This window comes from Puma concolor, chromosome E4, assembly GCF_028749965.1.
Source record: "Puma concolor isolate L17-30 chromosome E4, mPumCon1.1.hap2, whole genome shotgun sequence".
Lineage (NCBI taxonomy): Eukaryota > Metazoa > Chordata > Mammalia > Carnivora > Felidae > Puma > Puma concolor.
The window spans coordinates 52,908,445-52,925,863 of NC_141683.1; the positions used below are offsets into that span (position 1 = coordinate 52,908,445).

General features: G+C 47.3%; 1 protein-coding gene across 2 annotated transcripts in view; it reads left to right on the plus strand.

Annotated features, from left to right (window-relative positions):
• The window catches only part of TNR (tenascin R), a 409,362-nt gene extending 392,474 nt beyond the window's left edge, over positions 1 to 16,888 (plus strand). For both annotated transcript variants that reach the window (XM_025920987.2, XM_025920988.2), the window contains 5 exons: positions 4,389 to 4,540; positions 5,956 to 6,052; positions 9,940 to 10,101; positions 14,781 to 14,944; positions 15,882 to 16,888. In XM_025920987.2, coding sequence (XP_025776772.1) covers positions 4,389 to 4,540; positions 5,956 to 6,052; positions 9,940 to 10,101; positions 14,781 to 14,944; positions 15,882 to 16,001 — 695 coding nt within the window. In that variant the 3' untranslated portion in view covers positions 16,002 to 16,888. The remainder of the gene's footprint in view (positions 1 to 4,388; positions 4,541 to 5,955; positions 6,053 to 9,939; positions 10,102 to 14,780; positions 14,945 to 15,881) is intronic.
• The last annotated feature ends 531 nt before the right edge of the window (positions 16,889 to 17,419 follow it).

Below are 17,419 nucleotides of genomic sequence, written 5' to 3' on the forward strand. Positions count from 1 at the left end.
GAGAGAAAAAGTCTCTTCCTTCACTCCCAGCCAGCTGGGGGTTGTCTTATTGTGCTGTATGTCACGTAGCTCACTTCACCCCACTCAGCACTCAGCCTTCGGATGCCCAACACAAACCAATTTCTGAGCAATTCTTCCGGTGAGTGCCCCAGTCCTGTTGATCTCACAATTACACCTACAAACACTTAACCATGAGACATCCCAGTGTACCAATCACTTGGCATTGCTTTCCTCTTAACTTGGTAATCACTGCAGCTTGTGCTTTGAAAGAAAGAAAGAAAGAAGAAAAAAAAAGGCTCTTTGTGAAGCCAGGCCTCAGTTATTGTACCTCAGGGAACAAAAGTTTTTGGTCCTAAAATTTCTGCCTTGGAAAGATCACTGGAACGATCTATGTTAGGGTCAAAGGTGAATTTCTGATGATATTAAATGGCATGACATCTAGAGATGCCTGAAATCTGTCCTGACAATGTCCTAAGAATGTATAAAACCACAGTATACATGCAAGGAACACAGCAGAACAGAAATCAGTGCATTCCTCTTTTTCAATTTTTTTAAATGTTTATTTATTTTTGTGAGAATGACAGAGTGAAAGTGGGTGAGGAGCAAGAAGAGGAGGGAAACTGAATCTGAAGCAGGCTCCAGGCTCCGAGCTGTCAGCACAGAACCTGATGTGGGGCTGGAACCCACAAAACATGAGATGAGATCATGACCTGAGCCGAAGTCGGACGCTCAACCGACTGAGCCACCCAGGTGCCCCTCAGTGCATTCTTTATAATCAGCTAAGCCAAGGTCTAACAACCCCCGACACAGAGCTTAATAGAAAAAAAAACTGGAACACAAGGCTTAAACTCAAGGATATATAGCATCTCTTATTCCCTCTCTTTCCCAGGCCACCCAGCCTAAATCTTGGGACTGGCCTGCTCAAGACATACCTACTGGGAAAGATGGGGAAGGAAAGAGGGAGGGAGGGAGGAAGAGACTGAGACATTCAGTCTAGTCACTAGAGCATAGGATCTAGGCAGAGAAAGCAGACCGCCGGGCCCCTAGGGGACACAGCGTGGCTTACCAACTCCATCTCTTGGCCTCTCTAAGAGGAAAATGTACCCGAGAAAGAGTGTAGTTCAAATCCAGCTGTTCCTCAGACTCATCTGAGGAGATCTGATAAGACACTGATCCCCTGCCACCCCCTAATATTCTGATTCAGTTCATCTGCTGCAGAACCCAGGAATCTAGATTTCAATGAAGTGACCACTTGGGAACAATTAGTGAGCCTCTGCCTCCTCTCATCTGGTGAAAAGGAATAATGATTTGATCAAGGACTAGTGATATGAGGGAAAACTCTGGCAATATTGACAGCCAGAGAAGGTGGAGAGGAGTGGTTTCGTGGTAGAGTTGTCTTCTCCAAACCCCAAGAAAACCCTAGTCGCTGCACAATGCTTGTTGATTGTCTTCCATTAATGCCACAGACTATGACGAATCTAGAAACAACCAGGTGGCCTTGCAATTTGTCAACAGTAAGACAAGGGAACCCAGCAACTATGCATTAGCCCCAGACACATTTGGTGAGCACCTCCACCATCCAGCCCAGGGTAGGGACCCAGGAGGAAGAAAATACAGCCCTTCTTCTCCCAGGGGACAATCTGTGAGTTTCATCTCCTCTAAACTTTGAGACCGCTTAAATCCACATTTTCTCAAGTTGATTTTATTCCCATTTTCTGACTTAAAAAACATGAATCCCTTTTTTATATGACAGTCTTTCAGATGTTTCAAAAGTTCTCCAGGGCAAATTCATCTCAGTTCACTATATTTATTTTTGGTAGATCTACCTTTAAAGCAACTAATGTGTTTGAGCCTTTTTAAAGTATCACTAACTTTAGTATTAACAATATTAAATAATCAACATCATCAAGGTGAAGAAACCTGTATAACATCATTTATTTACCTATCCTGAAGTTTGGTTCTATTTTAGATGTGTATTTGTATGAGGGTTGGGGGAAGATGTTCTGTTGGGGACACATTGGATATTGGCAAAAAATTGGGAGTTCTGGCCTCTTTAAGTAGCTAAGTTGATTAGGGAAAAAGAACTATTTTTTTATTTTTATTTATTTTATTTTATTTTATTTTATTAAAAAATGTTTAATGTTTATTATTTTTGAGAGAGACAGAGCATGAGCGGGGTGGGGCAGAGAGCAAGCGAGACACAGAAACAGAAGCATGCTTCAGGCTCTGAGCTGTTAGCACTGGGTGCGACGTGGGGCTCGAACCCACAAACCCACAAACTGTGAGATCATGACCTGAGCAGAAGTCGGATGCTTAACCAACTGAGCCATCCAGGGGCCCCAGGGAAAAAGGACTATTTAACACATGAGGTAGGAGCGAGCTGATGGCCAAGAACGTTCTGTGGTGATCTTCTCAAGCAAGAAAGTCAGGCAATGAGGGAAGAGTGGAGAAGGGAAGGAAGACAGGCTGGTTGCTGCAGAGACCAGGTGGAGAAAGGCCCAGAAGCCAAGACATGATCACAGTGCTCCCGAAGCAACAAGGAGAGGGGAAGTGCTCGCTTACACCTGTCCCCTGAAACATAATTGTAACCTCTAGAAATATGTGGAGTCAAGAACTCCAATCAGGCTCTAAGACATGCTGGAGATGAAAGTTAAGAGCTTTTCCTCAGCTATTTAAGAAAATCAGTTTGGGGGATAAATATGTTTAATTTGAACATAGAACTTCCTGAGGTAACTTTAACCTTTGGGGCTTTATATGTTTATAAGATAAATACAGACATCAATTAATCCTTTGCTGTATGGATAGATGTAGATCGTGTGAACTGTATGCCTATGTGACATTCCATTTAGTCAACTGTAGGGAGTACTCGACTTGGGGTCCCAACACTTGAGTTTATGTGACCAGTGGAAGTTGTGTGATCTTCCTGAGTACAGTTTCTTTGTCTGAAAAATAACAATCCATTTGATCTATAACAATCAGCCTTTCTCTCCAAGTTTCTTGCAAGAATCAAGTAGAAATAAAACGCACTTTGTCAAGTATAAGTTTTATAGAAATGTATTGTTACTCCCTGGTACAAATGTGTCTGAAGGAGGAGGTCCCCTTGTTCTAAACTACCTTAAATGGCGGTGCCCCTTGACCATGGTATGACAGCAAGCTGGACAGTTCCTGTGCTAGGAGTTAGCACACCCACTGAATCCCAGTGACCTCTTCCTAACACAGGATGCTTCACAGATGATCTGTGACAGGAGCCTTAGACGACCAGAGTGTTCAGTGAGGATATTACATCACCTTCCCTGTGTGGCATTATGCTGTCCACTTGCTCTGACCCCCCAGCTGACTCCAAGTGGCCCTCTGTCACACCTGTAGTGCACCGAGCCCGCCACTAGGGGACACGGTAGTGAGTGATGCGTGAGGTCCCTACCCAGACTCCTCATAACTGCTACAATTCAAGGATGCAAAACCACATCAACTGCACTCCCTTGACCCTGAACATCATTGTATTTACAGAGCACCAGAACCACTTTTCCTTACGCGGCACGCTCTTCCTTGTGCTTGCCCTATCCACTCCTTCAGTCCAGAAATCTCCTCCGGTGGGATCTCTGCTTCTTGGCTTGTCTGCTAAGTATTAAAATTTGCCCTGAAGCTAAGCTCTTCAAGATACATGATTTAAGCTTCTCTTTCAGCTAATTAGATATTGTCCTACAAATTGGGCTGTTCTCTCTGAAAGATGAGCAGTGATTTGTCTCCCCTGCCCTTTCCTCAAACTTAACACTGAACTGTAAAACATGGCCATTTGATTGTTTAGTCCAATCAGGAGATTATTTTGCTTGAGGAGTAGAGATCCATCTTGTTAACGCAGAGCTTGTTCGGGCATTTCTTCATGCTGGTGTGAGGATGGCAGAAGGTTTTGCTTACTGCCTCTCATCCTTTTGAAAGGTGGGCTCTACAGTGATTTCTTGTGGCCCATGCATCTGTAATCAGCACCTGAGTAACCCCACTAGCTACATTAACACACATTCACTCTTAAGGGGGGGGGGGGAGATTTTTATTATCCCCATTTTACTGACAAGAAAACTGATACCCAGGGAAGTCAGGCCATCTGCCTAAAGCCAAACAAATAGGTAAGTGAAAGAGCGAGACCGTGAATCCAGATCTTTGGCCCTCAGATCCCATAAAACTGTATGTTGTTTAATAAATCCGACATCAGTTAAAGAGGGGGGATGCAGGATGATGCAGGGTTCCCACACACTGTTTGAGATTCAGCGAGGATTTCTTACAGCGCTTGACAAAGTGCCACGAGGCCCTCCACAACCTTCTCCAACCCAAGGGCCCATTATGCATAGTAGGAGAAAGGACCCTTTCTGGAAATTGCCTCTTTTCCTATGCAGGGGGCCGGGTGTTTCCTCATCCTCAAGACTGTGCCCAGCATTTGATGAATGGAGACACTCTGAGTGGGGTTTACACCATCTTCCTCAATGGAGAGCTAAGCCGGAAGTTACAGGTGTACTGCGATATGACCACCGATGGGGGTGGCTGGATTGTAAGTACATGTGGCTGTTCTCCACGTACACAAACATCCTTGGTGTCTCATCCATCCGGATCAGTGCCTACGGATCCAAATTTTACCATCCTCTGGCCATTCTTCATCCACCCCTCACCTGTCCATCTTGGGGCTCTTTGTTGCCTCTGGGCCCTTGCTCAGTAGCCCAGGCATAGGTTTGGCCAAGCACTGGAAGGAAGAAGGTATTGAGGCCGCAGACTGCAGTGACCTGACCCAGTGCAGGAGCCCCGGGAATATGGTTCAAGAGTGCCGGGGAAAGGGAGTAGTGGTCAGGTAAGTCCAAGGGTCTCGCCTGCTGTAGGCTGTAGGAAAAGAAGGGGTGATTCCTCTGTAGGAGAAGGGCCCTCTGCAGGAGCAGGGGAGCCTCAATGGGGAGGTCTATGGGAACAGTAAATGGAGGGGCAGATGAGGGGCGGAGCCTGGATAGCCGGCTCTAGTTACAAAGGCCTCCCCTGCCCCACCCTTCCCTGGCCTCCCTGGTTCTTCCCCAGAGCTGTCACAGCCTTCAAGAAGCACCAGTGTTCAGGAAAAGCCAGACACCTTCCTTCCCAGTCTACTAGGGTAACACCAAGAGAAGACAAAGGACAGCCTCACAGATGTCCCCACCTATCAGTGCAGCTCACCATAAGACGGATGGGAGAGTTCCCACAACCTGGCCCTAAAGCACCCAGCATTAGCTCAGTCCCTGCGTGTTCACAGGGCCCCCTCCCCAAACCACCCCCCCCCCCCCGCCGCCCTCTCCCCACCTTCTGCTGCTAACATACAGCACTGGATTTTTCTTGGTGCAGAATGGATAGTTTTTTAATGGAGTTAAATGGTGGCTGTGCTCATAAGCTACTCTAGGGGGACATTTTCTTTTATGTTTCTGACATATTTGTGCCTCCTTCTTAAAGCATAATTGGAAATTGAAGCCGAGGCTGATGCATTGGAGGTTAAATGAAATTAGCACTTAAACAGCTCGGAAAGCGAACGATATGTTGTTGCTTTGCCTGCAATGGGATGATGACAGTTACTAGCTGATTTGAAGTTGGTCCCGTTCTTTGGGTGCGAAATGCTTTCCTCTACACTCTGCCGCAAAAAGATTAATTGGAGAGCCAAGCCTGTTTCCCTTGCCTACCTGGGGGCTTGATATGTATCCTGAGTCCCTTGTGTATTGCAGGGGTGCAAATTAGTGTCAACATCACACCCTGGCCTATTCATCAGGGGCCTCTGCACTTCAGGAGAAGAGCTCCCAGTACGTCCAACAAGAGTGCTGTGCCAACACCGGGCTCTGTACTGCAGTGCTCTTCATCTGAGCGTCTTTGTCGCAGCAGATACAAAACTCGGTTATAGCAGTTTTACTCTCGAGAGTTTCTTTTCTTAGTATCACTTTTTCCCCCCTTTCTCCCTCACAGGTATTCCAGAGACGGCAGAATGGCCAAACCGATTTTTTCCGGAAATGGGCTGAGTACCGTGTTGGCTTCGGGAACCTGGAGGATGAGTTTTGGCTGGGTAATCCTCCTTTGTGCTCTCCCTCGGAGCCCTGCTCTGGCTTCTCGTCCATCTCTCTCCTTTGTGTGTCCGTCTGGGATTATCGGAAACGCTGTGGCTGTTGAGAAGCTGACAGCTCGTGAATTGCTTTCAGTACCTCTTGCTCTGTTTGGCTCCACTATTGATCTGTTTTTATCTTATTGTGGTGTTTTCCTCTTTGCTCTGTCTCTTCCCATCCTCATTAATAGTCTCTTATGCTGATGGGTCTTGACATGAGGCAACTACAGAGGAAGTAAGCCACCTGGTGGGGGGAGGGGGGGCGGGGGACACAGCGAGCCGGCCGGTCACCTCTCAGAAGCCAGGCGCTGGCGGGCCAGCCTGCCAGTCAGGAGAGAACTGAGGCGGTTGCCCTGCCCCAGCTCCCTGGAGGAATGTGATCACCTGACTTGGCGAGGGAAGGGAAAACATGAGAGTGGCATTGGAAGTGACCTGCAATCTCCCAGGGGTCTGACACAAGCAGGAGGCGTAGATTGAGAACCGAACCGGTGTGTGAAGGTGAATCTGCACCCCATCCATGCAGCTGGCCACGGTGCCAATCCCAGAAAGTGGCGCATCTATTGCCTCCATCTCCCACTTGGTTAGATTTTCACGGTGATGTGTACGGGAAGGCAGGGGGACAGGCAAACAACCGGGTTCCACAGCTGTGGTCTCCTTTCTGTGTCCCCATCACCGTCTCATGGGGCCTCACTGTCTTTCTCCTGGCTGCTCGCATGACAGCCCCCCACCCGACCTCCCTGCCCTTCCATCGTCACATGGCCGGCTCCCTCACCCAAAATCTGAGCAGTGGTTAACCTCATTTGTAAACCCTTTCAATGACTCATCACCACCAGGTGAAAGCCAAACACCTTAGCTAAGGTCAAGGCCCTCTCTAATCTACCTCCAGAGACTGCTCCCCGCCACTAGGCACCCCACCCCTCTCCCCACCCCCACCCCCATCCACTCCCTCTTCTGTGGGCCCAAAGCACAGTGTCCATTTTCCTCTCTGTCTCTCTTGACTATACTGTGTAAAGTTCTTTCAGGACTAGGACCACATCATAGTCCTCTTTTAATCCCATTCATTGCCTGTTATGGTGGCTGAGAGAGTAGGTAGTTAATGTATAGGTATCAATCAGTCAATTAATGATAAGAATTTATTGAGTACCTAGTAGATGCCCAGATCTATGTTTGCTGATGTAGGTAATAAAACTACAACGTAAGAACGTTGAGAGACAAGTCAAGTGAATAGGAAGTATTTTTACTTCTAGAAGTTTCCATACAGCTTGGGAGGCCAGTGCAATGCATACAAATCCGTGGGCTCGGCAGACAGGGCTCGTGTTCCCCAGACCTCAGGCACTTAACACCGCTTCCACAATTCTTGCATAATCTGTGAAGTAGCTAAACTACCACACACTTAAATTCCCTCTGTATCGCTTGCTTTATTTAGTTAAATCTACTGTTTGGGGGAAGAAACTTAATAGCATTGCCCAAAATGGCAAGCTAGTTATCATGTGCCAAAATAAAAAGGAGACTTAAACATTAACACAACGAAAAGGAAACAATATTAATATTATTAAATGACAGTTAAATATGGGGCCCTCAAGGCTGATGCTGCTGGGAGTGGTACAAACAAAGATTAAAAGGTGTTGGGGGCTCACCACCAAGCACTAGAACCAAACAGAGACTGGGAGTCAAGGTTAGGATTAGAGTTAAGGTTCCTCCTTCACCTATTAAGGAAGAAATAGAATTTGGAAATACCTTTCTCCCGATATGTTTAAGGTTATTTAGTAGCCCTTATTCCCAAAGTATTTCTCATATGGTGAGAAAGGCCATCCCGCACTGAGAAACACTATAAACCCACCAAGTACCAAGGAGAAGGCCACAGATACTCAGAGAGGGGAGGGGTCAGCTGTGTGGAGGAGGTGCCGACGGATGAGTCAAAAGAAGCAGGAAGGAAGGGGACAAAAAAAAGAGGTAAGGCAGGGATCCTTCTGACAGACGCAAATGCAAGAGTAAAGAAACCATCCACCGAGAGGAAAGGTGCAGGTCAGGGAAAGAAGAAAATGAGGTTAGGTGGGTTAAATGAAGGCACATTATGGTACCTAAAGCTGGGAAGAAAAGTCTTGACTTAATGCCATAGGTAATAGGGAGCCAGTGAGGGCTCTTGAACAGAGGCATGGCCTGGTGAGATATAGTTTGGCAGCAATACTCAGGTTGAGGGTAACTGTGACCCATGGTTTATATCTTAAGTTGGGTTCCCTAGAAGCAGAGCCAGAGACAAGGAGTTTTGTTTAAGTGATTTATTGGGTGAGTGCTCTTAGGGGCAGGGGAACAGAGGAAGCAAGATAGAGCAGAGGAAATACGCAAAACTGTGGTTGTGGTGGGAGACAGTCTTCAGTCTCGTCCTCGGGTGAGCATGAGTGCTGGAACATGAATTGCTTCTCAGAGTCGGTCCCCACTAGGACAAGCGGGCTGACATTTTGTACCCCCACATTAGGCATTAATGAAAGTCTGCTTCAAGGCAGGGGGGAGGGAGAGTGTAGCTGCCAGGAGGAAGTGACTCCTGTTTGGTCAAGTGTTATTATCCAAAAAGAAGGTAGCTGTGAGTTGTTACCAGCCAAGACATCTAGCAGCTGGGGGATAGGTCCACCATCTACTGAGGGCATCCGGGCAGGCACACCCAGGATCCACTACACCACACAAGCACGAGTCTAGGGTAGGTTGTGGGTCAGCACCCCAGCAAACAGCCCTCAACTTATAATCAACGTAAAGCTTTAAATCTCAAAGAGGAGAGGGAAGCAGAAAGATCCAGGTGGCCCTCAGCCAATCATTTCGCCTGTGTGGATTTCAACCTCCTTTTCCACAAAGAGATAAACCTAAGCAATGTCTAAATTCCCTTCCATCCCCTCGATTCTTTCATTCTCATGATGGTGTGTGATAGATAGAGATCAGATACGACAGCCAAGCAAGAGGACCTCGGTTCAGTAGGCAGATAGAAATCAGGAGGACTCAGACATCACCAGCAGTGCAAGCTGAGTGGTTCACAGTCTGGACAGGTGGGTCAAAACCAGAAAGTCCCAGAGCACAGCCAGCCAGGGCAAGCAGACAAGGGAATATATATGAGAAAACATTGCTGTGGAGCATGTGGGCTCACAGAGGTTTGCACCTTATGAGAATCCATCAGACCAAGGCCTGGGAAGCTTAGAGCCCAGAGAGAAGCATATGGGGGAACATAGCCACCCAGAAACCAGTGCAGAGGGGGCAATGCAAGCTGTAGCAGGTAGATTAGACAGAAAGGGACTGTGGTCAGGGGGCAGATGGCTATATCTCCTGAGCTGACCAGGGGAGCCCAGGAGGACTGGAGGCTGAGACAGGGAAGGGCAAGGTAACAGAACCTCTTTTGCAGGCCACTAGGCGATGATAAGATGTCTGGCTCTCCTGGGCCCCTAGTGCCGGTCCTGAACTCCTCTGATCAGTATCTTTACCTCTCTTCACCTTCTCTGAATTCCTACCACTCACACCAAGGATTTAAGCCCATGTAATTAATGCCTCTTGTCATTTTCACCCAACAACACAGTTTGAAGTAGAAGGTGGAAGAGGACGGGGCCAGGAGTCCCGAGGCTCAAGGTTTGTCCGTAACTGGGTCAAGACAGGGTGTGAGGACCCCCGAGCTGACCCGTGGTAGAAACCCATCAGCAGACCAGGGCTTGTCTTTTTGCAGGAAAAATTTCTGAGTCTAGCAAGATCTGTTTGGTAAATGACCTGAGAAGGCCTGAGGGCTCCCCCTCCTCCTCTATAACATCCGTCTGAGGCCACAGTCCCATTCTCCCTCCCCTTTCCAAAGCCCCTGCATTCTCTGCTCTTCTCCCCAGGGCTGGATAACATACACAGGATCACATCCCAGGGCCGCTACGAGCTGCGTGTGGACATGCGTGACGGCCAGGAGGCTGCCTTCGCCTACTATGACAAGTTCTCTGTGGAGGACGGCAGAAACCTGTACAAACTGCGCCTGGGAGTCTACAATGGCACCGCAGGTACCCCGGCCCCCAAGCAGACAGACCCCAGGGCGTGTGTGAATTCCCTGCTAGCCACAGTGAGGGCGGAGGGCCAGGAGTCCTGGGTGCTGGTCCCGGCTGTCCAGAGCCACTCAGGTGACCTGCAATCAATTTCTAAGGACTTCAGTTTCCTCATCTGGAAAATCATAATAATGATGCCTGCCCTACTGCACAGAGTAGTCAGGAAAAAAAAATGCTATCAATGCAGTGAAAATACTTTCAAAGTTTAAAAGAAAAAAAGTGCCATGTGAGGGCAAAGGATTATTTTTCTTGTCCAGATTAATCAATATGGGCTCTTATCCAATGAGAGCATAATCAGCTATTGTCTGGCTAGAAATTCCCCCTGCGATGACATCTAGGAAAACCGTCTTGCAACTAATGGAGGTAAAGCAGATCCCTCCATACGTTCTGAGATGACCCCCTCCTATCAGCAGTCCTGCCTTCATCGGGTGCAAACAAGAGCACTGGAATGAACCTCGCTGGCCACATTTCTTTTCATTCCTCCACAAGAACCAAGTACACGGTCACGTTTCCTATATAGATTTTTATGACATCTCTACTAAGTAGAACAACCATCTCTATGAGTTCTGTTGCATTAATGGTTTTATCAGAACATAATATCCAGTCTCCTTCTTAGGCTTTGCCAATCTGTTTCCTGGGTTCTATTATAGCACATTTCATAAGACCTGTTTTGCCAAATATTCTACTGTTCGGTACACGAAGTTATTGGTCCTTTCATTAACTCCAATCTTAGGGCTAAATGCTAGTGTATAATTTTAGCAGCATTTTTATGCCTCTTGGAATTAAGAAAATGAGCAAGGTGTTGCCTTTCCAATTACTGCCTCTGTCCAGTTATTTCTCTTCTCAGCCAGGTATTGTTACTCCACAGGAAGACATGCTTTGCTATTATTCACAGTGGTGATTATTCCCAATGGCAGTCAGTCGGATCTGCCTGAAGTGCCCCTAACAAAAATTCTAATTTGTCACACTTTGGGCATAAAATCGCCATTGAAATGGAGTGTGCTAAACAAGACATCAGACTAAACCATTTCAAAAAAAATCTGATACCATCCACTCCCTAAGAGTAGAATTGCACCTGCAGAAAAGCAGCTCTTACCCTCCCCATAGGAAGGAAAGCAACCCCTCCCGGTTGCTCCCATGTCCCACCTTCCTCCCCCTCTTCACCTGCTCCAGGCCTCTGCCTCTCTCTGCCTCCATCGGCCCAGCCACCGCTGACTTTACTGCAGCTCTGTCTTGCTACTGGGTCCCATGGGGGGCGGGACTGTTGCTCCACATTGTACTCTCATGTCTCACGGGAAAATCCTGCCAGCAAAATGGCCAATCACCAAAAATTAATTACAGTGGGAGCCCTCCCTTCAAATATTCAGTTCATTTTCCTCAAAAGATGAAAACCCGCACTTACGTAGTCTGCCCCCTTCTCTGCGCAACTCTACCCAATGGTAGAATTGCTTTGTCTAGACCAGAGGTCTCCAGAGGGGAAGAGGTCATCCTCTCTTTCTGGATTTTACCATTGCCCAATTTCCCTGGCCTTTATCTTGACTTACTGCTCACTTTATTGGCCCTATTGGCAATACCCCATCCCATGTCTTCCAATCCAAGTTTAGCCCCTTCTCTTGTCCCCATTTCTCAAGGCTATAAAAACCCAAGTCTCTAATCAGGAGTCTAGATTAGAACTGAAAACTCCAAATCAAGTTATCAATAAGAGGTTCTTGAGCAACCCCTAGATGTTCATTTTACAAGTTATGGGGACCCAAGAGAAACATAAGACATAGCCTCTGCATGAACTAAACATCTATTTCTTTAAAACAATTTTTTAATGTTTATTTATTATTGAGAGACAGAGAGAGACAGAGCATGAGCATGGGAGGGGCAGAGAGAGGGGGAGACACAAAATCTGAAGCAGGCTCCAGGCTGTGGGCAAGCTGTCAGCACAGAGCCTGACGCAGGGCTCGACCTCACAAACTGCGAGATCATGACCTGAGCCGAAGTCAGACGCTTAACTGACTGAGCTACCCAGGCACCCCTCTATTTCTTTTAAAAGATCCACAAGGGACACCAGCTCTTGATCTCAGTGTTGTGAGTTCGAGCCCCATGTTGGGTATAGACATTGCTGAAATAAATAAATTAAAAACATTTTTAATTAAAAACCTTAAAAAGAATCACAAAAGAAATGGTACTCACTTCCAGCTTACTAGGTGCTCATTGGCCTAAGAAGGAGTAACATCTGTCTGGGACCCCAGTGGTGAGGGAAACAGTCCAGAGAAGGCAAACCCTGGAAGAGAAGTCACGGAAGGAGCTGTTACCGTGGAGGAAGGGCAGGCGTGAAGGTCCTTGTTGCCCAGGGCAGGTGTGACTTCAGAAGAACAGAAAGAAGATTGGTAGAGAGTAGGGTGAAGCTGGACCCTGAAGGGCCTTAGAAAAGGGGGCCCTCTTACTATGGTGAGCAGGGGAGAGTCCTGGTAGGTACTGAGACTTCGGGACTTGGGGGCTTTTAGGAAGATCAGTGTGACAGCCGTAAACTGGATGAAGTAAATCTGAGTGAAGAACAGACACCAGCTGGCATGAGCTGGTGCATTAATCTTGGTAGGAGATAATAGGAGACTTGACTAATGTCAGGAATTAAGAGAAAGGTATAAATCTGAACAGTGGTTTGAGAGAGAAAAACCAAGACTCACACAATAAATTGAATACATGAGGTGAGTATAAGGCAGAAGTGGGAAGGGGAGCCAGATCTGGGGAGGAGACAAAGACCAATGCTGGGATCTATCCCAGACAGCGGCAGGTGACCCCAGAGTGGAAGGTGGAGAGAATTGTTCCTGGACAGCAGTGAGGGCAGATTCTAGATTACAGAGGAGCAAGAGGGAGATGAGAAGATGAGGTGGACAGAGGCAACAGAGGTGAACTGATGGTAAAGAAAGGGTCACTAGACAATAGGACTAATCCAAGAATTTTAATTTTTTTTAATGTTTTATTTTGAGAGAGAGAGGGAGAGAAAGAGAGAAGCGTGCATGTGCATGAGTGGGAGAGGGGCAGAGAGAGAGAGAGAGAGAGAGAGAGAGAGAGAGAATCCCAAGCAGGCTGCATGCTGTTATTCAGAGCTCCAACTCATGAACTGTGAGATCACGACCTGAGCCAAAAATCAAGAGTCGGACGCTTAACTGACTGAGCCACCCAGGTGCCCCCTAAGGATTTTTAAAGATAAAAGATATGAATATGATTTAGTATTGAAGGAATTGAAAATGCTAAATATATATGTATATATATATGCAAATATATAAATATATATATGCAAAAAAAAGAAAAAATAAGAAATATTTTTTGCCTTCCTCTGGACCTAGAAGAAATGGGAAAGAATGAATTACAGGCAGTGGGATTATCTCTCAATGGACAAAAAGTCTGATCCCCTGTAGACTGGCAGGAGAAGATGAAAATGATGGGATAGAGACAGGATATGTTGAGTTGGTGACCCAACTGACCTGAGAGGATCAAACTTCCCCATAGAATAAAGATCATCCCCTAAGAGCTAAGCTGTGGTGGGAAGCAGTCGAGGCACTGAGTGGCTACCATGAGTGTGGACTCAGATGCCACAGATGACCCAGAACTATGGTCTCTTGCAGCTTAAAGGGAACTCAGAAGCATCTACAATAATGTCCATTCAATAACATGAGCCCCTTCACAACATATCCAACTATAAATCCCACCAAAAGTTCAGCCAATAGTTATAGATTAATTACAGTTTGATCCTTTGCCTCAGTTACTCGGTTCATATGAGTCACCTGCACAACATCCCAACAAGACAATACCCAGCCTTTGTTTACCTCTAAGACTAGGGATCTTACCCCATCTCCAAGCAGTCTGTCCCATATGTGAGCAGCTCCACTAGCTGGGTAATTTTTCCTCCTATATTTAGCCAAAATATGCCTCCCCTCAGTCTCCACCTACTGATCCTCATATCCCCCCCCCCTCCCCGCCATTTACTTTATTTATTTATTTTTACTTAGTAGCCCATGAGATATTTGGAGATAGTGATCACAGCCCTTGTCTCCCATTGAAACTGCTCTTCCCCAAGATACAGCCCTGGTTTTCCCAACCACTTCTCTGCCGTGGTGAAGATTTTCTCATCATGCTTTCTCCTCTGGACAGGAACTCTAGCTTGCTGAGATCCCTGTTTACATGTGGCATCATGTTTTGTGGCACATGTGGGGTTTGGGGTATGGGTTGACCAGGCCTAATAAACCACGGAGAAGGCCACACCATGGATGCATGGTGGTAACCCAGACTGGTCGTGTCACCATGGCTCATGCCTATCTCCTGTGAAGATACAGGAATACAGTGAAGGCCTGGAGGAAACAGACAGGGATGGTGAGGTGAACTGAGAGGACACAGCTCTTAGCAGAAGGTCAGAGGGATGAGGAAATGAGTAGCAGAGAGCAGCATGGAGAGTTGCTGACCCAGGGGGTAAGGGGGAGTATGAGTTCAGTACAGCCAGGCTGAGGAAATGGGTAGAAATGGGGGAGGAAGTGAACGGAAAGTCCCTTAAGTGGAAGCTAGGTTTGTTGGGAGTGGGTCAAACGTCCAGAAAATGCTGACAAAAGAGTGACAAATCAGACAGCCTTACAAAAACATCTTTTTTACAGGGGACTCCCTCAGCTATCATCAGGGACGCCCTTTCTCCACAGAGGACAGAGACAATGATGTTGCAGTTACCAACTGCGCCATGTCATACAAGGGGGCCTGGTGGTACAAGAACTGCCACCGGACCAACCTCAATGGGAAATATGGAGAGTCCAGGCACAGTCAGGTAGGTGAGGCTCTGCCCCAGAGCTGTGGAACTCACTGCCCCTAAGCTTTATGTTCTAAATGCACAACTGGGTCTTACATTTCCCTTTATAACAAAAAAAATAGTCTTGAGAAAGGACTATCATGAAGAGGGAGATAACGTAGGCCCTGGAATAAGGGCAGGACAAAGTAGACTCCAGTGGAGGGAAAGAAAAGCATCTGGATTCAGGAGCTAGAACTCACCCAGAGAAGCCCTGGACAACCAGTCACATTCCATTTCGTTTCCTCATCTAGATGATCCCAACAATCCCATGGAGAGATTGTCAATTTTAGGGACGGCTTACAGGCTCAACGTCATCTTAAGAAGGGTCCCAGGAAAGGAGAGATCAGAACACCAGGGTAAACTGGACTATCCCTCCCCATTAGAGACTACAAGTCCACAGACTGGGAAGAGTGATGGGTTGACCAACAGGACCAACTGGGACTTTCCCAGTTTTAGCAACGAAAGGCCAGCCGTGAGGGAAACCCCTTAGCCCCTCGAAAACCAAGATGCTGGGTCACCATAGGTGGAAACCGCCTGACTGTCCCATCAGAAGTGAGCAGTCAGACACAATTATTCTCTTCAAAATGTTTGTATGCTATTGGGATTTTGAAATTCAACACTGATAACTGGTGCATGTAAATCCTGAAAGCCAAAACATTAGAGCTGGCAGTAAGAAATGACCTGAAGTGCAGCCCTAATGAACACCCAGGCCACAGGCATGTTGAGAAAGAAAAGCTGGAAAGAGACCCCACTCCTTTGACCTTATGAGGGAGCCGGACCGCAAAGCTTCACATTAATGAAAAATGGCTAAATCCACATCTTGGATTCCCCGCTCCTGCTGTTCTCCTCCTTTTCAAGCTGGGTGCTCCCTCTGGAGGGAGGCGGTGACTGACGTGCTCATCTGTCTCCTTCCCAGGGGATCAACTGGTACCATTGGAAAGGCCACGAGCTCTCTATCCCTTTTGTGGAAATGAAGATGCGCCCTTACAGCCACCGTCTCACGGCGGGGAGGAAACGGCGGTCCTTGCAGTTCTGAGCAGTGGGCGGCCGCGGGCCAGCTGACCTTCTCTGTCATCTGTTTGTATCTTATAATATGAAACAAGGGGTGGGGGGTAAGAGTAATGTGCTTTGCAACATGTTAAGGGTGTTTGAGGAAGCAGGCCACAGCTGCTCGTGGTTTCTGCTGTCCCGGGCCTGGCCCTCGGCCTCCATTCTCCCTCCCAGCCAGTCATCCGGAACCTTCCCCTCTTTTCCCACCAAGGAGGGAAAGTGTGAAATATTTTTTTAAAAGACCGATTTAAAGGCAAGTCCTGGAGTCAGATTGCTATGGCAACGGGCCTTCTTTTCCTGCCCTCCTATGAGTTGCCCTTCCCTTCCAGGTATTTGTGCTCTGGTCACTGCCTTGGATGGCCAGGTTCTCTCACCAGCCCACGGCAGAAGCCTCGGCACGAGAGCTCCGCCAACAGCTCCCCGTAAGAGGAAACAGATGAGTCTCACTGCATCCCGACAGCCCAAGTTCTTTTTAATGGGCCAAAGATTCTCATTTTCTGACACTCTTACCAGCCCAGTGTCCTATTACCTTCTGAGATCAGTGGCCTCTTTTCCAGCCCCAATCAATCATGTGCCTACCGCCCTCCGACCCTTAGACGCCCACGGCCCCACGAGCCCAGCCACTGTTTGCTCTGGACTCTGGTTCCCAAGGCGTTGCCCACACCTGGCCCTGGGCTATACAGTGGCTGTGTCCCTGAGGGTCTTAAGTCACTGCCCCCTCTCTCGGGTCAGACAGACAGCAACTTCCTTTGTGGGTGAAAGGGGGAGATGGTTGTAGATTTAGTGCTTTGGAGTCACACAGTGAGGAAAGGACAAAAGAAGCAGAAATCAAGGCATCTGCCATTTGAGATTACAGGTCCCATGGGAAACACAGATCCTACCTGGCTCTGTTTTCTTATTTCTGGTCCTATGTGCCATGGACCTTTTTTTTTTTTTTTTTTTTTTTTTTTTTTTTTTTTTTCTGAATTGCAAACAGAAGACCTCGTTTCCATCTTCAGCCAGGCTCAACCTTAATGTGGGTGGCTTAATAAGAGTCAGAAGGAGAAGTTATAGGACCAGCCAGCCATTCCCCTGACTGATAATTCCTGGAAAAAGGTGAAATTCGGTGTGGGGGTGGGGGTGGGGGTTCTCTATTTTGGTCCCGTGGGAAATAGGAATGACCCCTTTAATGAGTTGACATCATGAGAAGCCTCTCTCCATCTTCTTTTATTATTCTGCCTTTGAAAGGAAAAATGAAAAGTGCCAGAGGAAATTACATCTGGAAATCCAAAGGTGAAAAGGGGAGGACTGTGGGCCCACCTCCCACGTTATGAGATGTGCTTCTCTTCACTACCATGATTTGATTTTTAAGCCCAAGAGAGCTGGAGGCTCTACAAACCATGACCCCTCGACTTCTCCACATCA